Genomic DNA, 25,445 nt, shown 5'->3' with positions numbered 1-25,445 from the left:
GCATACACACATACTGGTATACACATTCTTTTTTTCTGGAAGGAGAGCTGTGATGATTAATTTTATATGTCAGCTTGACTGGGCCATGGGATGCCCAGGTGTCTGATTAAACATTATTTCTGAGTGTGTCTATAAAGGTGTTTCTGGAAATGATTAGCATTTAAATTGGTGGACGAGTGGAATAGATGGCTCTCCCAATGTGGCTGAGCGTCATCCAATCCCCTGAGTATTTGAACGGCACAAAAAGGTGGGAGAAAGCTGACTTTGTTCTTTGCCTGACTGTTGGGCTGGGACATCCATCTTCTCGTGCCCTCACTGTTCCTGGTGCTCAGCTCTTCAGACCTGGACTAGAGTACACGTGGGCTCTCTGGTTCCCAGACCCTTAAACCACACCACTGACTTTCCCGGGTTGCCAGCTCACAGACCGCAGATCATGAGACTTCTCAGCCTACACAGCTGTGTGAGCCAATACTAAAAAGATAATAAATCTCTTTCTGTATCACAAATATCATACACATGCACTCGTGCACACGCACGATAAGAAAATGAGAGAACAGAGCCCCCTGCAGGGAGGAACCAGTCCTGACTCCTTCCGCGGTTGTTCAGACAAGGGGTGAAAAGAACGCAAATCCCGAAGATGAAAGCAGAAGGAATCCCCCCAAAGCCAGAGGACATGTGCTGAGAATCCAAATAAAATCAGCTAGAATTCTAGGGCTGAAAATTTCATTCCTTGAGCAGGAGTTGCCAAGGCTTTGCTCTGACTTCTCGGTGTCCTGATTGCTGTTGAGTCTGCTTATGTAGAAGATATTGTCTGTATTTCTTGTGTATATAATTCTAATCTAAACTTAGATTTATTCCTATGCTTGTGCCTTTTCTAAATTCAAAGAAATGAGGATTGCCACATGGATAAAAATTGAAGGTTCAGTCATGTCCTCTCTTTCCTTCTACTTTTAATCACTTTTCAACACAATCTCTCGAGCCAAGTTCCTGGAAGTCTGGAAATCTGCTCTTGATAACCTGCCCCACTGAAATGCTCTGCCTGCTTGCTACCCGGACTCTCAACCTCCACCCAAGAAAAGAGATATGAATTAAACAGATAAGACTAATGACTTCAAACTCTCTATCCTTGAGAACAAGCTCATCAAAAGATACACAGTGCAATGACCAACTAGCTGTAGGCACTTCACAGCAGCCAAATGGTATTGATTTTATGCTGATTCATTAAAATTTCAATTATTTTTCTCATTTTCTCTGAACTCTCACTTGAGGCGGGAAAAATGAGTCGTGAGAGATTTTTTAAAGTCATTGTAAGCCTCATATTATGTCTTCACCTTAAAATATCAGAATAACTGAGTGGAAAGCACAGCCTGCTACATGTCTGAGGGTAAGGATATCTGATAAAGTCCACACATCAGTCCTGTGGGAGACAGAATTTACGACTGTGACATAGACCTGGTTGATGGTTCGAGATTCACTTTTTCACTAAGCAGTCGAAGCAAGCCTGGCATTGCCACACTTGAAATTACTGAAGCAATGACAGTAAATTAATTATTTGGCAATGAGTCCACAAACAAATATGAACTTATCAGGAAAACACATTACACTGGGGAGTTTCCAAGTCTGTGTATCACTTTAAATGTAGGTGTAACAAGGAAAGGGGGGAGGGGTGGGCAGAAACACACGTACACATGCACCTGCACACGTAGATACTTAAGTGACTATTTTCATCTTTTTTTTTTAGAAAGAAGCCAAATATAGACAAGGGTCTCATGAGAAATTATGAGAAGGATTCTCTAAAACTTTAGACACATTTTATTTTAGGCCCCATGTTACAGCTACCACTGCTTTTTTTCCTTTTCTTTCTTCTTTATGTTTTTAAATCATTCACCATCTTTTCTCCACACGTGTTAAAATGTCTTAGATTATCTGACAGCTTCACTCTAGCCCTGGAAGTGTTTAAGTTTACCAATAAAGATGTCCCGCCTTCAAAGGAAGTTACAGGAGTAATACATATGCAAAGAAAGTGCTGCTAGTTTTCCAGGATTCTTTGAGAAAAATCACTCTAAGAATGGAAATGCACTCAGGAAAGGAAAAGGAGAAAAAAACCCTGGAAAACATCTTAAAAAAAAAAATGTCTAGGGGCGCCTGGGTGGCTCAGTCGTTAAGCGTCTGCCTTCGGCTCAGGTCATGATCCCAGGGTCCTGGGATCGAGCCCCGCATCGGGCTCCCCGCTCAGCGGAGAGCCTGCTTCTCCCTCTCCCCCTCCCCCTGCTTGTGTTCCCTCTCTCTCTGTGTCTCTGTCAAAAAAATAAATAAAATCTTTAAAAAAAAAAAATGTCTAGAAAACACTCGTAGCACCAAACCATTGAACTGCTTTGCTCTGATGTATCTCAGGCTTCCTCTGATTATTTACACACCATCAAACACTCTTGTCAATTACCTGTGTCTAAAATGTGGACTCTGACGTTTGAAAGGGTTTTATTAATTGATCTCCATGGTGCATAATGAGCTTAAAGGGCTTACCTGCGTGTCCCCGGAGGTGCTGGCTCGAGGCGGACATCAGCTTACAGCACACCATTAACACATAGGCCAGAAAGACCCAATGTGACAGCAACACTGACTTAGCATAGACTCTCATCCTGGAGAGAAAGCAGGACACAAGTCAGTGAGGACTCAGTGAGGTGAGGCTCTGCGGCAGACACTCAAGCATGGACTGGGGGAAACTAGAAGAAAACAGCACGCAAGAGATGCTCAGCGCTGGACTTCTTTCCCCCCAAGGACACTGAAGGCAAATCAAACCTGATTCCCACTGTGCATTAACTCAATTTTCAATGAACGCTTTTTATAATTATCAGTTTTCCAAGTTAGCGACATGCTTCAATGAGAAGTCTATTTATGAAGCCCCATTGTGTCACGTGACTTATCCTCATAGAACATGGGGGTAACATACTATTTTATATCATGAAATTAGAAAGCTACACACTTAGAGCTGGACTCAAATAAAATATACATGGTTTCTACACCTCAAAGAAAACACAGAAATTGTCACACTCAGCCTGAGAGTTTTCTCCTGGTTTATCTGGCTGTACATTAATAAATGATTATCAGTCTCAAAGTTTGGTAGGAATATGGGCAAGTATAGGTGAATGTAAAGTAAACTTAACTTCATATGGATGTCAACAGATGAATACATAAAGAAGATGTGGTATGTATATACGATGGAATATTATTCAACCATGAGAAAAAAGGAAATCCTGTCATTTGCAACAATTCGGGTGGACTCTGAGGGCATTATGCTTAGGGAAATAAGATGGAGAAAGACAAAGACTGTTTGATTCCACTTATATGTGGAATCTGGAAAAGACAAACTCAGAGAAACAGAATAGAGTGGTAGTTAGCAAAGGTTGGGAGGTGAGAAAAATGGGGAGATATTGATCAAAAGTGACAAGATTGGGGCACCTGTGTGGCTCAGTTGGTTGAGTGTCTGCCTTCGGCTCAGGTCATGATCCCAGGGTCCTGGGATTGAGCCCCATATGAGGCTCCCTGCTCAGCAGGGAGTCTGCTTCTCCCTCCCCCCTCCTCGTGATCTCTCTCTCTCTCAAGTAAATAAATAAAATCTTTAAAAAAAGGTGACAAGATTAACAAGTTTGGGAATCTAATGTATAGCATGGTGATTATAGCTAATAACACTTTATCATTTACTTGAATGTTGCGAAGAGTAGATCTCAAATGTTCTCACCACAAAAAAAATGGTAATTATGTGACAGGATGGAGATGGTAGCTAATACTATGGTAGTCATCATTTTGCAATTTATATATGTATCAAATCAGCACATTGAATACCTGAAACATATACAATGTATGTCAATTATATATCAATACAGCTAAGATAAATAAACTTAACTTCATACAGATGGACAGTATCAAAACAGATGCTCAAAGACAATTCAGTTCACAAATGTGTACGTGTAGTCTACTATTCTCAAAAAAACCTGAAAGAAATTAAATAAAAAGAAAATATCAAAAAAGCATTTTCGGGGTGCCTGGGTGGCCCAGTCAGTTAGGCGTCCAACTCTTGATTTCAGCTCAGGTCATGAACTCAGGATCATGAGATTGAGCCCTGAGTCGGGCTCCGTGCTCAGGGAAGAGTCTGTTTGAGACACTCTCTCTCTCCCTCTGCCTCTCTTTCTCTCTCTAATAAATAAATAAAATCTTTTTTAAAAGTGCATTCTCCCCTCAATTTTTTTTTAATTGAAGAATAGTTGACATCTCCACTAATTAGACATTATAGGGAAATTAGATAGAACTAGATTAACTTCCGTTTGCTATTTTTTTTAATTAACTTTTTCAAGCAAAGTGGGACAGAGAGCTTGGCATTTGAAACTCCAGTGGTATTAGGTTCTGCCTGGCACATGCATCGTGGTGTCTATGATATAATTCACTACACTGGGTCAAAGGAACCCCCGTCGTATATATATGTGGATTCCTGTTTGCATCACTAGAGGCAAATCTCCTAAAGTTCTGGAAGGAAGGGTCTCAACCAGAGACGAGCAGCATCTCAACCAGAACCCTGAGTCTGTGCTTGAGGGAAAGCACAGCCTTGGGGACCTAGCACCCAAATCATACTCCAGAGAACAGGTTCTACCCCCACCCTTCTCTTTTGGCCTCTTACGATTTAGTCAAATAGATCTTGTTGAAAGGTATCATACAGTTCATTGATGTGAGACTCATTGTGCTGTTGAAGCAGCCAGGGCAAGACAAGGTTCTAAGATCGTCTTTGAACAACTAAACGTTAAAGGAGACACAAAGTCTTGGCTTCTCTTTGCCCTTGGCCTTGGAAATCCTGAGCATTCCAGCTGACATGGGAACATCAGGTCTCTCTGCTTTAAAGGCCCTGCACGTGCTTTAATTTCTCAAAGCACCACCTTCCATCTCCCCCATTTCATCTTGTACACATGGGAGATAGACACCCTGGGAGCAGTTCAAAAAGTGGCAAAGAACATACATGGGTCTACGTGAGCTTTGGTATGAGTACAGCTGCCCCTTGAATGACACATGTTTGAACTGTGCGAGTTCACTGACACATGGAGTTTCTCCATACATTGCAGTATTATAAATGTATTTTCTTTCTTATGATTTTTTTAAAGATTTATTTATTTGAGGGGGTGGGGCAGAGGGAGAGAGAGTCCCAAGCAGACCCTGTGTTGAGCAGGGAGCCGGACGCAGGGCTCGATCCCACAACCCTGCCATCATGACCTGAGCTGAAACCAAGAGTTGAACACTTAACCGACTGCACCACCCAGACATCCCTCTTATGATTTTTTTAAATAGCATTTTCTTTTCTCTAGCTTACTTTATTGTAAGAATACAGTAGGTAATACATATAATATATAAAATGTATGTTAACTGACTATTTATGTTATTGGTAAGAGTTCCAGTCAACAGTACGCTCTGAGTGGTTACGTTTATGGGGAGTCAAGTGCCCCAACCCTCGTGTTGTTCAAGGATCAACTGCCATTAATTATATTGTCATTTCAGGGAACTGATTATTTATTTACTACTAATTAGGGAAAGCATTAGGGGCACCTGGGTGGCTCAGTCGTTAAGCGTCTGCCTTTGGCTCAGGTCATGATCCCAGGGTCCTGGGATCGAGCCCCACATCAGGCTCCCTGCTCCGTGGGAAGCCTGCTTCTCCCTCTCCCACTCCCCCTGCTTGTGTTCCCTCTCTCCCTGTGTCTCTCTCTGTCAAATAAATAAAATCTTTAAAAAAAAAAAAAAGATAATTAGGGAAAGCATGTAGTTTCAAAATTCTGTATTCACTAAATTTGTGGATGAAGTGCTCTGTCCCACCTGTAATGTTTTATTTTTTTTTTTAAGATTTTTTTAATTTATTTGACAGAGAGAGACACAGCGAGAGAGGGAACACAAGCAGGGGGAGTGGGAGAGGGAGAAGCAGGCTCTCCGCTGAGCGGGGAGCCTGATGCGGGGCTCGATCCCAGGACCCTGGGATCATGACCTGAGCTGAAGGCAGACGCTTAACGACTGAGCCACCCAGGCACCCCCCACCTGTAATGTTTTAAAATTCCAGTTGTTAACTCCAATATTAGTTATTGATCTCATTGTTATAAAGTTTCTTACCCAAATTTATATGTTGGCAATTAATTCAGTTTGTTTTATTTTTAAAACAGAGTGCAATACTCTGGTTTCTCTTCAGATCGCATAAATCTTTCGCCTTTTACTAAAACAGAGTGCAGGGGCGCCTGGGTGGCTCAGTCGGTTAAGCGTCTGCCTTCGGCTCCGGTCATGATCCCAGGGTCCTGGGATCGAGCCCCACATCAGGCTCCCTGCTCAGTGGGGAGTCTGCTTCTCCCTTTCCCTCTGCCCCTGCCTCTGCTCTCTTTGTCTCTCTCTCTCAAATAAATAAAATCTTTAAAAAAAAAAAATTAAAAAAAAAAAAAACAGAGTGCAAAATAGACCAAGTAAAACACATCTGCAGGCTGGATAAGGCACCTTGGCTTCCAGTTTGCAGCAATCAGTGGCCCCAAAAGGGAGAATTTTAAGGAATCAGATAAATGGGGTACTAATTTCTATTTTGACGTAACAAATAAACTGCCAAACTAAGAAGTTAAAACAATACGGACATGGTTTCCATAGTTTCTCATAGTTTCCTTAAGTCAGAGTCTGGCACATTCTAGCCAGGTCCTCTGCTCAGGGACTCACAGGACTGAAATAAAAATGTCATCTGGGTGTGTCCTCATCTGGAGGTTCAACTGGGGAAATAATGACTTCTAACCACCTACATGCTGTTGACAAAATCCATTTCCATAGGCCCATATAATTGAGGTCCCTGTGTTCTTGCTATCAGCCAGGACCTGCTCTCAGCTCTGAGATGTGGCATCCTGAACTTGGCCAAATATGTGGACCCTCTTCAGGCTGCTTCAGTCCAAATCTCCTCTATCAGGAAAAGTGTAGTCCTTTGCTATGGCTCACCAAGTCAAGTCAGTCCTATCCAGGATAATCTACCTTCTGATTAATTCAACATCAATTTATTTGAGACCGTAATTACAATGACAAAATCCCTTCATCTTTGTCATATAACCATAACTTAACCACAGGAGTGAACCCCATCATATTCACAAACCTGCCCACAGTCAAGGGAAGGAAATAACCCAGGTCGTACACACAGAAGGGTACAAATCTTAGGAGCCATCTTAGAACTCTGTCTACCAAAAATGGGCAAATAATCCTAATCACAAAAATTTATCCATATACGTGGTTTACAAAGGTCCAACTAGGTATTCAATCTAACTGATTTAAGTGATTAATCACACAAGTTAATCTCAAGATTTATATCACTGAAAATGGACTCTGATGAAAACATTACCCAAAGGGAATGTGCTCTCCCTCACTGTCCTTTCCTTCAGCTGTCACTCCCCAGTGCTGCCAAATTGACCTGCAGACCAGCATCTTCCCTGCCCAGTCCGGGTATACACCATCCATTCTCTGAGATGTGAGCAACGTTGCTGAGAACCTCGAGTACACGTTGCTCTCTCTCCTTGTTAATAAACCTATCAGACTCAGTCTGGTTCTGAAACCCACCTTCTTGTTCTTAATCCAATTTCCAGATGCCCAGATCCCTATTGGCTTCTTAATTCTTTACCCTCCACTGAGTATCATTAAATACTTTTCTTCTGCTTAGTGGGTTGGCTCCCCTGCCTCTAACCATAAAGTCCCACCCAATTTAGTCTCCAAATTCAGACTAGGTCTTTCAGGTGATCTATAATCTCTCCTACCTAATGTACCACTGAAATTCAGTTTCCATCTGTTTATCAGTCCCTATATCACCTAAACTTGTCTGGAAGGGTTTTAACAAATTGGAGAGTATATTTGAGATGATCTGAGTCCCAAGGTTGGGAATTGGTGAGCAGGAGGTTAATCAAGGGGTAATCCAGGGATATCACCTACGGAAGGGGAAGGCAAGGGAGGGAAGAAGGCAGGACAGAAGGAGGAAAAGGCCTCAGATAACCCAGTGGAGAGTTCCAAAGCTGAAATGCCCCTTCTCAGTGGTCCCAAGCTGGGGTGAGGGGCCAAGGCTTTATACTTCCATGTTGACCCATCACTGGATATGAGCTGCCCTTAAAAAGATGGGTAATTTTAGGCAAGGGACTCTTTGAATTGAGAATAATTCAAAGAAGTTGTAGGCCATCTTCTTCAGTTGGGTGTGTCCTCATTCCTAAAGGGGGGAATAAGCCTTCATTCCAAAAGGGGGCTCTGGACAGTGAGGGAATAAATCCTTCTGCATCATAGTGTCTACTACTATCCATCTTCAAATAGAAGATGGCGTATGCAATATGCATAATTTACTTTCTGAGGCCGTGGACTCATCCTCAAGAGAAGACCCATCCTGAGGTATAAAAGGCCATGCCATGCCCATTAAAATGTCATAGGAAGAGGTTTCATATAGGAAGCCCATCCCCTCCTGGGCCTGTTTTGCCCTCGGATCCATTCTTTTCCCTTCCCCTAGGTCACTCTCATTGGCTGCATTTTCCAGGCCCCTGAATCAGCTAGATTTAACCAATAGGAGACAGTAGCTAGAGCCTGGAGGGTGGAAGAAAAAGGATAGGGGTATTCCTTCCCACCTTCTCCGTCTTGGGCAGGATCTATGGAGTGGCCATCTCTCCTGCATGGTGCCAGTTCCTGCCAGAAGACCCACTCTGGTTCTAGCTCTCACTGAGGGTCCCTTCCCCTAGGTGCTGGCAAACGCTACTTCCTTCATCTGTCCGACCAGCCCTGGGGACGGTGGTAGCTTCCTCTCATTCCTTATCTCTGGGCTGCCTCCATGTCTTCTGCTTGACTTCTCTGACTCTCCCTTTACATACATTCCCTGAATTCAATTCCTTATGTCCCACATTATCAGAATGGTCTGTTTTCCTGGTTGGATCCCAACAACAAACCCCAAATCTGAAGTCTCAAGGACAGCCATTCCAACCTGAGGAGTTGATCCCTGATCCATCTTCGTACATAGACAATTCTATGTACCAGGTTCCTGGGTGAAGCTTCCACTGCCTAGGGCAGGTATTTACTTTACAATAGCTATCACTGTCTGGAGAAATGCCAGGGGACGAGTGGACAGCTATTCAGCAATCATTCTTTATTGTGGCCAATAATCCAGACCCCCAAAGGACTTCTGACCTACCACATCTACCATAATACTTCAACGTCAATTGCTTCCCCCTTGAACATTTTGTTCAAACGTAAAACAAAATTGGTTTATCTTTAAATCTCACCTTTCACCCTACCAAATAGTCAAAACGCTGCTTTACAAATGGAAATGATTTCCAAAATGAGAACTAAAACTTGAAAAACTAAGATTCCCAAAATACTCAAAATTTCAATGTAAAAAGACACCTTTTATAAAGGATCATCAACTCTAGGATTCTCCATTTTGCTAAATTCTCAATGCTTCATGAAGAAACCATCTCTAGGTGTCTCTTAAAATCATTTTACCTTGGTGACTTCATAAGATTTGGTTCCAGTCAAGCACAATTATTTCAGGATGGATTTCAAAGCAACTCCAAATTCCCATTTGTAGCGAGGGCCAACAATTTCTGCAGTTCCAAAAAATTATCTTAGCTTGGAAAAACCTATTTAAGAAACAACAAGGACAGGAAGTCATTAGCATGTTAATGTTGAAATCAAACAGATTTCCAGTAGCAGAATAATGGTTTTTTTTTACCATGAAACCTGCAGTTTCAGGACAGTGGTAGGCAACCAGATGCATCCACATTTGTAAGGAGTCCTAATATAAGAGGGAGAAAAGCCACAGAATCCAGTACTCATTAACTCATCACAGATTAGTTAACAGAATACAATTTTAAAGTAGAACTTATCTCAGCAGCAAAGACATTCCAAACTTGATAGAGGATCCCCAACCTTCATGATGCAAAATTTCATTCTCCCCATGTCATTAACAATGGGATGAAAACGGAAATGGAGATGGTCCATTCCCAAGAATTCTGCAACTTGCCCAAGTTCACACAGCAGTGGAAAAGCCAGCATGAAGATCTGAATTCCTATATTTGTGAGACATAAACCTGCAGATGTTGCTAAACAATCTGTGAGGATCTTTTCTGAAAAATGTTTTTGGGAGGAAGAGAGAAAACGTCTATCCAATAGAAAACATCACACCAACATACAAAGAATGCTTGTTAATACCATAATTGACATTCAACACACTCCTTTATTTTTTTTTTTTTTAAAGATTTTATTTATTTATTTGACAGATAGATACATAGTGAGAGAGGGAACACAAGCAGGGGGAGTGGGAGAGGGAGAAGCAGGCTTCCCGCCGAGCAGGGAGCCCGATGCGGGGCTCGATCCCAGGACCCTGGGACCATGACCTGAGCTGAAGGCAGCCGCTTAACGACTGAGCCACCCAGGTGCCCCTCAACACACTCCTTTAATGCACAGACCTAAAAGGACTTTTCTACTCAGCGAAAACATTTTTGCAAGAAGGATTCAGATGTTTCCAAACCAAAGACATCTCAAGAGAAAAAAAATAGACCATGAAACGACACCGTTTTTAACACTGCTATGTTAAAAACATCCCTCCCAGTGGTGGAGAGCGGGGAAAAATAATGATGCACATCGGTAAATATTAAAGTTGCAAATATGAGATAAAAATGATCCTGTGACACAGTCTAGTTACTTTAGAATCCCGTTGAACCCATTACAAATCTGCCACAAAGCACAACTGAGATTTTTTTCTTCTTTAGATATCTTCCCCTGAAGATAACTACACAAGTTTGCCCAGAGAATACTGTAGGTGATGGACTTGCAGACCCACCCCTTTGGGGCCAAAGGAAAAAGAGTAAGCTTTGAGTGAGTAGCTCAAGAGGGAGTGGTTTGAATAACTGTACAAATACAAGGTACTCAGGGGAAAAAATAAAACACTGGAAAATGTTCATCTCCCACTTCCTCCAACTTTGTTAAGTATGTTTGTCCTGATGTCCACCCAAGGGCACAGTGTGACCTTCTGTTATCAGAAAGAAATACACAGTATAATTTATCAGAATCCATCATAATGAACTTCCCACATATTGGAAACCAAAATGACCTTTCCTAGCTAATATTTATCTTGTTTTCTTCACACAAAAGGAACCACTGGGGATTCTTTTTTCAATTCATTAAAAAATGGATCCATCAGTGAAAAGAAATGTGATCTAATAGTTTGTATGCCAGACAAGGAGCCAGGAGTTTAATTTTAGGCTGAGCAGTAACTCACTTGGTCAGATTTTCCCAGGGCATACCCTAGGCACTGACTTAAAAGGATTAACTCTTTCTTGTCACTTCTGAACTTGAGTGCATTCAAAACCATCAGTAATTCTGTGCCTGGCACCAAAAGCATTTGCTTCCAGTCATTTCATTTCTCTTTTGTTTCCTAGCCATAGCACAGTGATTTCTATCCATGTGCTTCCATACTCATTTGTTTTTAATTTTTCATGATGAAAGACACCATCCATATCTAGACTTAAGAAAAAATGTTTTCTGGGGTACCTGGGTGGTTCAGTCAGTTAAGCGTCTGACTCTTGATTTTGGCTCAAATCACGATCTTGGGGTCGTGAGATCAAGCCCCACATGGGGCTCCACGCTGGGCATGGATCCTGCTTAAGATTCTCTCTCTCCCTCTCCTTCTGCCCCTCCCACCACCACCACCCCCACTCATGTTCTCTCTCTCAAAAAAATACAAATGTTTTCACATGTCCAGTCATTCTCAGAATGAACTTCAAAGACTCAGCATTTAGAGGCCAGGCTACATTTTTCATCTTTCCCCTGATGTGTTGGCACTGTATAGGGACAGTCACTCTTTTCCAACAAAAGAGCAGAATGCCTGGTTATGTTTCCTGGTACCAAGAAACTTTGAGGTTCCCAGCCAGAGGAGACCATTCTTGTGATGTTTAATTTATTTCCATTGCACATAGGAAAGAATTCTGCCTACACTTGATTTTTTTATCAAGGAAATAGTGAGGTCTTACCTCTCTTTTCTCTTGATCTATTTGTCCTCACCATTAGTAGGCTGAATTCCCTAAGGGGATTATTCTTTTGGAATATAGTCATTTACTTGTTGTAGATAAGCACCCTCGGAATATCTTTGTTGGTTTTGCTACACCCACCTCACTGCACACATGTCAATCAGTAAAGCATCAAGCTCCTCGTCTTTTCAGTCTAAAAATTTACAGGGATGAAATATCACAGTTCCTTTTAGAATTAGAAGACACAACGACCTTAAAGCTAGATCTAATCAGGACGAAAAATCAGACTAACTCACATTTGAGGGACATTCTAAAACGTAATTGCTTTTGAAAGTGTCAAGGTCATGAAAGACCAAAAAAAAAAAAAAAAAAAACCTCTAAGGAATGGTTTCAAATAAAGGAGAGACACATGGCAACAAAATGCAATTGTGATCATACACTGGATCTTGGGACCAGAAAAAAACACAACACACACAGTTTTCCTCAGAATAAACTGCATACACACATATATACATTCACACAAACATACACACATACACATACACACACACAGCTCTAAAGGACATTATTGGGACAACTAATAATTTCTAAATATAGTCTGCAGAATAAATTACAGTGTTGTATCAACATTAAGTTTCTTGACTTTGATCATACTGTAGATAAGAAAGAGAATGTCCTTATTACTAACAAATACACCCTAAAATATTTTTTTCTTAAGATTTCATTTATTTATTTGACAGAGAGAGAGACAGCGAGAGAGGGAACACAAGCAGGGGGAGTGGGAGAGGGAGAAGCAGGCTTTCCGCTGAGCAGGGAGCCCGATGCGGGGCTCGATCCCAGGACCCTGGGATCACGACCCGAGCCAAAGGCAGATGCTTAACGACTGAGCCACCCAGGTGCCCCCACCCTAAAATATTTAAGAATAAGGAAACAAAGGCTTCCACCTTATTTTCAAATGATTCTGAGGGGGAAAAAATGGAGAGAAAGGAGGGAAGGGGAAAAGAAGGGAGGAAGAAAAGAGTGAATGACTGAATTAAAAACCAAATGAGCATAATGTGAGTAACTGGTGCATCTGGGTAAAGGGCTTATGGGAGTTCTTTATACCATTCTTTCAACTTTTCATGAAGTCAGAAATTGTGTCAAATAAGACATTAAATAACTAATGAGCAGCCTTCAATTCAAAAGATATACACAAATTATTTAGAATGTGTTACCAGTCCTAAACAATGAGGAGAGTTGATAGTTGGAATGTTCCGGTTAATTGAATTCTGTGAGCATTCACCCAAGCTTATTTGTTGTTTGTTTGTTTGTTTGTTGTGTTTGGGTTTTTTTTTTTAAGATTTTATTTATTTATTGAGAGAGAGCATGAGCAGAGGGGAAGAGTAAAGGGAGAGGGAGAAGCAGACTCCCCACTGAGCAGGGAGCCCAATGCAGGACTCGATCCCAGGACCCTAGGATCATGACCTGAGCCAAAGGCAGACGCTTAACCAACTGAGCCACTCAGGTGTCCCCCAAGCTTATTTTGTATTAATTTAAAAACCACTCACGTAGTACCAGGCCCTCTCTTAAGCACTTTAAAATATTAGTTCACTGAACAGTAGGATTTACTTATATCCTGATATACAGATGAGGAGAGTAGGGCATAGAGAGAATAAGGGACGTGCCCAAGGTCACTCAGCTAGCAAGCAGCTACACCACGATTCAAACTCAAGCCATCTGACACCAAGGCACCTACTGTTTCAGTTCCTGTAAAATTATTTCCAAAAAGTATTAGTCCCTCTTCATGCTTTAGTAAATAGACTGAAAATAAATCTATCTTTGGGAATTCAAGACATTGATCAGCATCCTAAAGATGAGAATTCTGTTTGAGGAAAAATTCGTATAGGCACTTGGAGTGAATTTGCAAGCAGAGCAGAGCCTGGAGCCAAGGAGGTATTTTATTAACCCCTAAATAAGTTTTGCTTCATCTCTGCAAACCTGGTGAAAAACAGTGATTCAGAATTGCTGCAGGGTTCTGATTTGCTGCAGATTTATTAAAGACTTATGTCATTTTCCAAATTAAGACCAAACATGAAAGAATTCTACTAAAGTCCTTGAGTGCTTAAGCTGCCATTTTTCAAACAGATGGGAAACAACCACACTTCATATCAGAACTCCTCTAAAACATTTCAGAGAAAACCCACCAGAACCAGAACATCACACACAAAGGCTAAATTACTTTTGTTGATTTCGATGAAAGAATTCAGCATCGAAACACAACAAAAGTGGATCTTTGTCCATGCATCCACTCAGACTCATTTCCTGACAAACTCCAGGAGGAAAGCATTTCTACAAACATACAACACGGCAGATTCTCCCTTAATCACAAAGCAAAGAGTCCCTGCGCTACTTAACAGCACTGTCCTTTCCTGCCCGCCCACTAGCAGGGGAGAGTTCCAGGTTCTACCCTGCACCACCTCCAGAGTGGGTACATTTGAATAATTAGTTATTTCCAGACTCACCATCAGTCCAACTGACCTCCCACAGTGGGATCTACTGGGATGGCCTGGTGACTCCAGTTCTCAGCCCCCCCGGTACCAGGGTGCAAGGTGGAAAAATTCTTCCAGCTACTGATAGAAGATGTGACACACTTAAAAGTTTGGACATTGTGGTAAATCACTTTACCACATTAATTTCTACTCAATCAAGACAGAAGATGACATAGGTGAGAAATGTATCCTGAATTAGCAACCTGGGTTTGGGGGAGTTAAAAAAAAAAGGGAGGGGGGTTATGAGTGGAAACCAGATTAAAAGATGATCCCCCTCGGTGATGTCTTGTCTGATAAACAATGGAAATTTGGAAATAGAAGTTGCCTACATAAAATAATTCACCATTTCTTCAGGCAGAAATGAGGAAAGATGTTTCCATTTCCAGGTGCTTAAATAAAAAAACCACATTGAATTGTCTCCTGGAAATTTTCAAACAGCTTTTCCACAAAAATATGTAAAACCACATGTAACCCCTCTCTTGACAAATTTATTCTGAAACCAGTATTAATGAGCTTCTTCCATTTAAGAGTGGGCTGATGAAGGTAAATGTATTTAATAGGTTATCGACGCTTATGTGAATATATTTCAAACACTAATGCCTGGTTGATGTCTCGCTGGGTTATCATTTATAATTATCCCATGATGCATGGAATTACTCTGTAATTTAGAGTATGTTCACCATCATATGTGAAAGTGGGCACGTTTTGCTGCCAAAAATGTGATATATGCATGTCATAAATTGCTTTTTTATTGCTTGCTTAAAAACATCTATGAAGAATTTACTACTGAGCCATTTTACAACATATGAAAGCAAGTTGTAAATGAGCCATTATAGACAATAACTGTGTCTATTAAATATTAAAGAATTTTATAAATGGCATTTTAATTTCAAGTGTTACCAGTACCATCTCATCTACATTAGGTGGTAGGGAGTTCTTTAAAAAGGCTCTTCCAGTTGGAGATGATTTAAATAAATTAAATAGACATGCTGTGTTTTTATAAGGTTCACACACTGTCATTTTAAGAACTGAGAAATTCCTTAAAACCACACAGCATCTTTATTTAAGTGCTGTGACACAATCCTTTCTAGTGGAATTATGGGCAAACGGTGCATTTTGTTAATGAAGAAAAACTCCAGCCTTCCAGTGACCATGAAAAGTACACAAGCAATAGTCACTAAGTGATAATGGTTCATTGAGAGCCTGTATACATAAAACAAAGAAAACAAACTGGCAAGTTACATGAAATAAGATGCACTTACCAAATTCAGGGACACCCAGCATGACTCCACAGCTTGTTGTCCAAGTGAAATCACCCAGGTCTGGGGCTGAACAAATGTGAACGGTAATGACAATTTAGCCATAAATCTCTCAAGGCCCAATTATCCTTCCTGCAGAGAGGGTTTATTTCTTTTAATTAGCCCAGTTTTTAATTGGAAATTTTCCTCTCATTTCTCATTTTTCAAATAATCAAAACAGAGTGTCCAAGGATTTTAACACAATAAATAACCAACATAAGAATATTTTGAAGGCTACCCACAAGTTGCCACGCACTTGAATTTTTACCTAAAAAGTTTTTATGTGATGTGATCGAACTTCTACATAAAGAAGATTAATAAAGTAAGTTGTATGTAAATATCAGTAACAGCGCTTCTACTACTTTAATCATTACGATCTTAGCTGGGGGATGGGGGGGCGGGGGCGGGATCTGTTCACTTACATCCAGAATCTAAACCTCTTGATGGGAAGAATGATATCTTATTTCTCCTCTACCGTCATCTCTAACATAATGCCCTGCACATCAGGGGTGTTAAATATGCTTGGTTAAATAAATGAATAAATGTAAGTCTTTTGTTTCACTCCCAAATGAATGGTCACTTCATTTCTATAGCCCTAAATTCCTCACCTGTAAACTAATATAGTTCAATTAGAAGACCAGCAAGGTGCCTTAGCTGTAATGATTCACAGAGCATTTTAGGAAAAACACAGTTTGATTCAGCTATCGGTAACATACAGCTCATGGACATATATACACAGCAAATTCAGCTGTGACAGGATTGCATAGCAAGGTAACACCCACTGCAGACAATATTGGCCATTTTAATCTATTAGTGGGATAAATGCTTCTTAAGAGCTTAATCTAAACCTTTATTAAATTTCAACCTGAAAATCATCTTTTGTTTGGCAACAGTGCCCTCCTGTGGCCAAAAAAGGAAGTCTTTTGACAGTGCTAACATTAACTGATGTAGGTTTTTGTTAGAGAAGTGTTTTAATTTTTTAATAAAGTCATATTTATAAACAGGATATAAGCTATCCTTAAATAAACATAAGATATCAAATAATTTAGATAACCATGTCACACTAAATGACATCACAAAAACAGTTAAAATATATCAACTACTTCTAAATGAAATGGTAATTATTTATATGGAATACTACAATAGAATAAACACCAGACCATATTGGGATTTAGTATTTGTTGCTTCTCCCTGTTACTCCTACAACACAAGTCAATGTTACAATCTATCAAAGGTCCCCAGGCTATTTAAAGATGCTCGGGGCTCCTGGGTGGCTCAGTCGTTTAGCATCTGCCTTCGGCTCAGGTCATGATCCCGGGGTCCTGGGATCGAGCCCCACATCGGGCTCCCTGCTCCACGGGAAGCCTGCTTCTCCCTCTCCCACTCCCCCTGCTTGTGTTCCCTCTCTTGCTGTGTCTGTCTCTGTCAAATAAATAAATAAAATCTTTAAAAAATAAATAAATAAAGATGCTCAAAATACCCAGCCTGTATATACTAAAAGCCTAGTAGGTACTGCTTTACACCAGTATGTACTGGGGGGGAATAAAGAATAGGACTAATTCCTGTCCATCCAGAAGTGATCATCTAATTGGAAAAGACAAACATACATAGGGCAACCAAGAGCGTAGGTCATTGATATTTGGTATTGTCTTTCAGAATATAATCATAAATATAAAGACTAACAATGTCAAGAAAAGTAAAATCGGGGAGGACTTCTGTAATCCAGGAAGGCTTTCTAGAAGAGGTAACAATACAGACAGCAGAAGGAATAAAGGAACATTTGGAGAACAGAGTAAAGAGGTGTTTGGGGGTTTTTAAATTTGGGGTTTTGTTTTTTGTTGTTGACGGAGGAAGGTCTGTATGCATGTGTGGTTTTGTTTGGCTTTGCTCTGATCTGAGATGGTGAAGGAGGGGAAAAGGCCACTAAAGGAAACCACAGAACTCAGGGAAAGGGGGAAAGGAGCGGAGGCAGGTAAAAGGACTGACCCTATGTGGAAGTCCTACAGAAGAGCTGGACACCATCTTCTCTGTTGTCTTCAGGTTCGTGGGTCACCTCTGCGGGATTCCTTCAACAAGTATTTTTTTATCAACTCTCCTGCACCAGACCCTATGTTGGGTGCTGTGCGCAGAGGATGGATAAGGTCCCAGGAGTCCTGGAGTTTGTGTTCCGGCACGGGGAGACGGGCAGACAGGTAAACGAGCATGAATAAGAGAACTGTGGGTTGAGATAAGTGTAACCAAGAAAACGAAAGTGAAGAGTGTAACAGAGACTGGTTGGCCTTGGAGGACGAGAAGCTACCTGGACTGAGTGCTCAGGGAGGGCCTGTCTGAGAAGGTGATTCTGACATATGGTGAATGACAAAATGTGGACTTCCGGGGGAAAAAGATCCCAGGGAGAGAAACAGCACGGGCCTGCAGGAACCACAAGCCAAACTAAGCCTGGTATAGTCAGGAGCAGAGAGGCAGTCAGAGTGGAGCTAGGGAAGTGAGGGGTACGAGATGATGTCAGAGAGATCCCAGGGGCAGAGGACGAGAGAGCTTCCAAATCATAGAGGGGAGGTGGGATTTGATTCCACATGTGCTGTGAGAGTTTTAAACAGGACAGAAGTTGAAGATGGGTTAGGTTTCAAAAGTGCCCTCCAGGGCACCTGGCTCAGTCTGTTAAGCATCTGCCTTCGGCTCAGGTCGTGATCCCAGGGTCCTTGGATGGAGCCCCACATCGGGCTCCCTGCTCTGCAGGAAGCCTGCTTCTCCCTCTCCCTCTGCCTGCCGCTGCCCCTGCTTGTGCTCTCTCTCTCTGTCAAATAAATAAATACCATCTTTTAAAAAAAAAGGGCCCTCCAGCTGCTAGATGGAGAATGCACTCTGAGGAGCAGATGCTGAGACTACTGCAGTGGTCCAAGCAAGACACGGTGATGGTTTAAAGCAGGATGGGGACAAAAGAGCCAAAGAAAAACTCATGTTCCAAAGCCTAAAACAATGCTTGCATACAACAGGTTCCTAATAAATGTTGGTGAATGAATGAGCGAGTGCCTAATCGAGAGAGTAGGTAAAACTCCCCTTTTCCCTTCATTAATCCTCTCTAGGGCTGGCGTCTATATTACCAGTGAGTTCAACAAAATTACTAACTGCCTTATCTATGCCCTCAAGAGAAGAAAAACTAGCAAAACATTTTATCAACTGCTTGCTTGGTGCACACTAAGGTCTCAACCTAGTAGTGTAAGTAGTGTAAGAGGATGAATTTGGACTTGAAGCTAATGTAACATTGTGTGACAAGTACAGTGCAATTAACAAAGAGAGAGAGACAGAATGAATTTAGCCAGCTATCGCTAAAGTAGAGCACCAACGAGGTCAGACTGCTTTAAGATCTCCTCTTACATACATTACTGGGTTATCTCTGACACTCAGTGTGGAGGCAAACTAATGAACCAACTTGCAAGGTCCAAGCCTCAGGTCTTGGCACCAACTTTTTTTGTTACAGGCTTTGCACATCTTAACATCAATTATATTTCACTCTTCACTTTAGCTACTAGGAAGCTCAGAGCCAAATTTATCATCTACCTTCAGCAAGTGAATAGAACTTTTCACCATGCATTTTATATACTAAATTTATACTTAGTTGGTTCTACGTTCCCTCTATCTTTCATTTCACTAAATACTTTTAAAGGCTTTCTCAAGTCTGTTTTGATGGGGACAGACACAAATACATGAATATATGAACAAGACAACATTATCTAATATTCTTTAACGAATTCAAAGTTCAATTTTTCCTATCTCTTCATCCACTTCCCTTTTGTCTACCCATTCAACTTGCCCTACCAAAAGTCAAAATTCCCACCTTGACATGGCCACCTAAGGGTAAAAGCATTATCTCCAAATCATAAAATGAAAAATGTCACCGAGACTATACAACACAGGAATTAACAGGCAGTGAATCACGTTGGGATTCACGGATGGGTTTCCTGGTAGGTAACAGGGTGGGAGGGAATGGGTCCAAGGACCGGGAGGGTTTGGTTTCTGTGAGGAACAAAGTCTGTTGCATACAACATAGGGAAGCAAGCGGAGAGGGGACCAGGGAGAAGACAAAGGACAAAGGGATCGGATGGGAAGAGAGTCCAAGGACACATGTTTTACAGCTTTAACAGAGCTCAGTCCTGGCTCACGGTGATTCAAACCAGACATGTCGTCTGAAATTAAGATCCTGATGATATGTGTGATCCCAGAGTCCAGAAAAACGTTCATGGGCCCTAGGAAACAGTGGAAAGCCACACCTGATGGTTTTAGATTTTAAGTCAAAAGAAGAGAATCAAAGAATCTGATAGCGTGGTAATACTTTAACAGATGGGTATTCAGCATCCAACACTGGACCCCTCAGTTCACTTCTCATCTCATTTAATCCTCGAAATAATCTGATAAGGCAATTCCGTTTTATTTTGTTGTCAATCTTTATTTAACAAGGGAGAAAGTAAGTCATTCCGCTTACTCACCCAAGAGCACAAAACAAGTAAGAGGTGGACTCAGGATTCCGAACTGGGCTGAGAGATTCCACCCTCTGGGAAGAAAGGGGAGTTTAAAATAGAAAAAAAAAAAAAAAAAGCCTGGAAAACCCAGAGAGGGGGCTGGAGATAGTACGTGCTCAGTCAAGACTGAAGACCAGGGTTTGTGCAACACAGAAAATCCCACTCAGAACGTCTCACAGTCTGGGGACGGAGTTGTTGAGAAGGACAGAGTCTTCCTAACAACTGGCCACAGTTGAAGAAGGATGACATCGCATAAATTCCAGCCACATATCTACTTTTTCCTGTGTAAACATTATAAAATATATCAAATATTTCCAGTGAAAAACTGCCATCTGAGTTGAGATAGGCTCTAAGTGTAAAAACCACATCGGATCTGAGAGACTTAGTACAAAAGAAAGAACCACCTCATTAATAATTGTAAATATTAATTGCACTTTGAAATGACAGAAGTTTAGATAGGGGGTTAAATAAAATTTTGAAAGTGAAAAACAAGATCCAGGCTTATCGGTGTAACCACAAGTGTTATCCACAGATACAATACACTCCGGATTATTTTTTTCTTCATTTGGAAAGACCTTTTGGCGTTCACAGCAATTGTCTTAAACTCCTCCTATGATTTGATATCTGACTCAGATAATGGCCTGTGAGGCCATTCCTCTTATTCAAGACCGAAAAACACAAAACAAAACAAAAAACCCAGCTTACATTTATAATGCATTACAACCAGAAACTGAGTTTTAAGACATTTCTAGCCCAGTCCACATTTTCACACAAGTATTCACTAATCGTGTTTCTTTTGGGCATCAGGGAAACATTCTGACAGCAAGTATGCCCATATAAGGAAATATAAGGAAATCGTGGGGTCATGATCCCATAATTCCAACACACAAGAGATGCACCACACACTTGAAGAGACTTCTAAAGCAGAAAAACACAGGAAGCCAGGAAGAATAACCACTCTTTCTAGTCATAAATATATGCTCTCAAGGTAATAAATGCCCTATTCATCCCCAGAAGGAAGAAATGCATATAAAAACTAAGATTATCATAATCTGCTGCATAACATAAAAATACACAAAATGTAGATTTATCTTTGTGACAGACAGGATGTTTAAAATTTAATTAAGATAACAGATACCTGAAACCCCATCAATTGTAATCAATTCCAAAGCACCTTTGTAAACACGAGGGCATGAGAGAGCAGAAACAATGAAGTTCCAATACGATCCAGTCTTTCATAGCCTTCCTGCCTCAGGGCTTTTGCCCATGTCATTTCTTTGGTTCAGAGCCAAACACACTGATCTGTCCTTCTCCACCTGGTTAATTCCTGCTCAATCTTCATTTCTCAGGACAGCCATAACCTCCTCGGAGAGGCACTTACCTATATTACTAAGTAAAATCTCTAAATTTTAGCCTTTTCTTCTTGATTATTCAGAACTGCATTGTTATACTCATGTGGGTCTCCCCCGTAAGACCCGAAGCTCCATGAAGACAAGAATAGGTGTCCTCTCAGCATTGCATCTCATCTCCAGCCCTTGGTACCAGACCTGACATGTACCAAACATTCAACACATATTTGTTGAATCAATAAATAAATCTGAAAACCTAACCTGAAGTAGGATGTCCAATCCCCTATCCCCAACAAATTCGGGTTTTCAATCACCGTATTCACCCTGTGGCAAAATTTTTAACTATATACACTTTCTTAGGTGTGAACCCAACTCAGAACTCTGGCTTTCCCTGAGAACATCCCAGCCCCCCACCAAACCTCTTAAGAACCACAGGGCAGTACGGTTTGTTCCATGGTTCAGCCACCCGTGGCGAAAATTCAAGCCACGCCAAGTGAAGTTTCTTCCTCCTGGAACTGAGAATTGAGACTGAGAGACAGCTAGTCTCTTAGTCATTTAGGAATAAACTCTTGAAGGAGAGAGACACAGATTTGGGAGTTGTGGGGTGCCCATCTCTCCCTCAGTACACATAGGGGCACAAGAAAAGCCGGTCTGCACAGAGACAAGATTGACACAGCCATTCAAAGAGCAGAAATGAGACAGAGGACATGATCCAGGTCCCAGAAGGTTGTTCTATTTTTAGCCTTTCCTTGGCCTGCCTTCAACCTTTCCCTTGTATTCCATAAGAACTCCTAAAAGATTTTTTAAAAGAATAATTTTCACCTTTGGCCTAGCTAGAGTGAGTTTTTAGTTGACTCCAAATAGAATTACCCGCATTTCCTAGACGGGTAAACTGAGACCCCAGAAATTACCTTCCCAAGGTTACAAAGCTAATTGGTGGTACCTCTGGGGTTCATACCCAAGCCTCCCCAAACAAGAACAACTCTGTCTGCCCTGTCCAGCTGGGAGCTCCTAGCCATGTGGGCCATTAAATGTGAGTTAACTTCCATGAAATAAAACTTTAAATTGAGTTCATCAGTGGCACTAGGCACATTTCCAGTGTTCAACAGCTCCACGTAGTGAATGGTATATTATAGAGCACATTTATAGAACATCTCCACCCCTGCAGAAAGTTCTATTGGACAGCACTGGATCCATGAAGGGTCCCCTTAATTTGAAAACTCTAAAATGAGATGAGAAGGGCAGAGCAAGATGGCGGAGGAGTAGGAGACCTGGATTTCATCTCCTCTCAGGAATTCAGCTGGATAGGGATCAAACTAATCTGAACACCTACGAACTCAACAGGAGATCGAAGAAGAGCAACAACTCTCTGAACAGAAAAGCAACCACTTACTGGAAGGTAGGACGTGTGGAGAAGTGAATCCAAGGCGATATTCGGGAGGATAGACGGCAGGGGAGGGGCCTCCGTTGGCCGCTTCTGGCAAGTGATAGAAGCATGGAGCATAAAATCGGAACTTTTAGAAGTCTGCTCCGCTGAGGGACGTCACTCCGGTGGCTAAGCGGGAGGTAGAACCCTCGCGGGACAGTGTGGTCTCAGGACCCTCGGGGTCACAGAAAGACCGGGGGTGCCTGAGTGCGGCAGAGCTCCCAGGTATCAGAGCGGGGAAGCCGGCTGCAGAGACGGAGCCCAGGCGTGGGCTCTCAGCTCGGGGTTGCCATAAACCGTGATACGCGACACAGTCGGGCCACTGCTCCTCCAGCAGGGACCCAACAAGCGGCAGATCTGGGGAGACTCACCTTCTTCCCCCGGGAGGAGTGGCGCGGGAGCGCACCGCAGGGATCTGCTGGGGAGACTCCACACGGGGTCGGGTGCCAGAGATAGAAACCCGCGGTCACAGGCCGGGTGAGCACGGAGTGCAGCCGGAGACCAGGGAGACGGGAGTGATTGACTGCTTTTCTCGGGGGCTCACTGAGGAGCGGGGCCCCGAGTTCTCGGCTCCTCCGAGGCGGAGATTGGGAGGCTGCCATTTTCACTCTCCGCCTCCAAAGCTGTACGGAAAGCTTGCAGGGAACAAAAGCTCCTGAGAGCAAACCCGAGCAGATTACTTAGCCCGGACCGGGCAAGGGCGGGGCAATTCCGCCTCCAGCAAAGACTTTTGGAAACCACGGCAACAGGCCCCTCCCCCAGAAGATCAGCAAGAACAGCCAGCCAAGACCAAGTTTACCAATCAATGAGAACGGCAGAACTCCAGCGCTAGGGGAATAATGCACATAGAATTCATGGCTTTTTTACCATGATTCTTTAGTCTTTCAAAGTTAATTTTTTTTTAACCTTTTTTTTTTTTGAATTTTTCTTTTTCCCTTTTTCAACCAACATCTTATCAATCCCTTTTTTAAAAAAACATTTTTATTTTTCATTTTTAGAGTCATATTCTATCCCTTCATAGTAGTTACCTGTATTTTTGGCATATATATATAAGTTGTTCTCCCTTTAAAATTTTGAGATACTTTCTTCTAACAGATCAAAATATACCCTAAATCTCTATTGTATGGTTTTTTTCTACTCCGCGGCCTGATCACATTCTCTCCCTTTTTTTCTCTCTTTTTTTTTTAAATCCTCTCCTTTCTTTTTTCAAACAACTTCTTCTCGATTCCTTTTATAAAATTTTTTATAATTTCCATCTTTACAGTCATATTCCATCCCTTCATCATATCAACCCTTATTTTTGTACATATATAAGTTTTTCTTTCTTTAAAATTTTGGGAGGCACTTTCTTCTAACAGACCAAATACACCCAAAATCTAGTGTGTGGCACTGATCTATATACCAGCCTGATCATATTTGATCACATTCTGTTTTTTTTTGTTTTGTTCTGTTTTTGTTTGTTTCTATCTTTATCTTTTTCTTTTCCTTTTTTTTTTTTTCTTTTTCTTTTTTCTCTCTTTCCCTTTCTTTTCCCATGGCTTCGGTCTTTTCTGATTTGTTTAGAGTATATCTTCTGGGAACGTTGTTACCCTGTTAGCATTTTGTTCTCTCATTAATCTATTCTACTCTGGACAAAATGACAAGATGGAAAAAATCACCTCAACAAAAAGAACAAGACGTAGTACCGACTGACAGGGACCTACTCAATACGGACATTAGTACGATGTCAAATCTAGAATTCAGAATCATGACTTTAAAGATACTAGCTGGGCTTGAAAAAAGCATGGAAGTTATTAGAGAAACCCTTTCTGGAGAAGTAAAAGAACTAAAATCTAACCAAGTCGAAATCAAAAAGGCTATCAATGCGGTGCAATCAAATATGGGGGCGCTAACTGCTAGGATAAATGAGGCAGAAGAGGGAATCCGTGATATAGAAGACCAAATGATGGAAAATAAAGAAGCTGAGAAAAAGAGAGATAAACAACTACTGGATCACGAGGGCAGAATTCAAGAGATAAGCGATACCATAAGACGAAACAACATTAGAATAATTGGGATCCCAGAAGAAGAAGAAAGAGAGAGAGGGGCAGAAGGTATACTGGAGCAAATTATAGCAGAGAACTTCCCTAATTTGGGGAAGGAAACAGGCATCAAAATCCAGGAGGCACAGAGAACTCGTGTCAAAATCAATAAAAATAGGTCAACACCCCGACATCTAATAGTATAACTTATGAGTCTCAGAGACAAAGAGAAAATCCTGAAAGCAGCTCGGGAGAAGAGATATGTAACCTA

The 25,445-nt window shown here is 41.5% G+C and overlaps 1 protein-coding gene across 5 annotated transcripts in view; it reads right to left on the bottom strand.

Annotated features, from left to right (window-relative positions):
- The window catches only part of TAFA4 (TAFA chemokine like family member 4), a 175,248-nt gene that overhangs the window by 111,709 nt on the left and 38,094 nt on the right, over positions 1–25,445 (bottom strand). For 2 of the 5 annotated variants that reach the window (XM_078076169.1, XM_078076160.1), the window contains 2 exons: positions 9,508–9,644; positions 2,524–2,639 (listed from right to left, as the gene is read on the bottom strand). In XM_078076169.1, the coding sequence (XP_077932295.1) occupies positions 2,524–2,639; positions 9,508–9,521 (130 nt within the window). In that variant the 5' untranslated portion in view covers positions 9,522–9,644. Of the gene's footprint in view, positions 1–2,523; positions 2,640–9,507; positions 9,645–9,736; positions 9,800–15,822; positions 15,952–25,445 lie in introns of all 5 variants that reach the window. The other 3 variants (XM_078076180.1, XM_078076174.1, XM_078076179.1) reach the window with 3 other exon arrangements.

Source organism: Halichoerus grypus, chromosome 1, assembly GCF_964656455.1.
Source record: "Halichoerus grypus chromosome 1, mHalGry1.hap1.1, whole genome shotgun sequence".
NCBI classification, from domain to species: Eukaryota; Metazoa; Chordata; class Mammalia; order Carnivora; family Phocidae; genus Halichoerus; species Halichoerus grypus.
The sequence above is the reverse complement of the archived record's forward strand: the minus strand, read 5'-3'. Positions and strand labels throughout refer to the sequence as shown.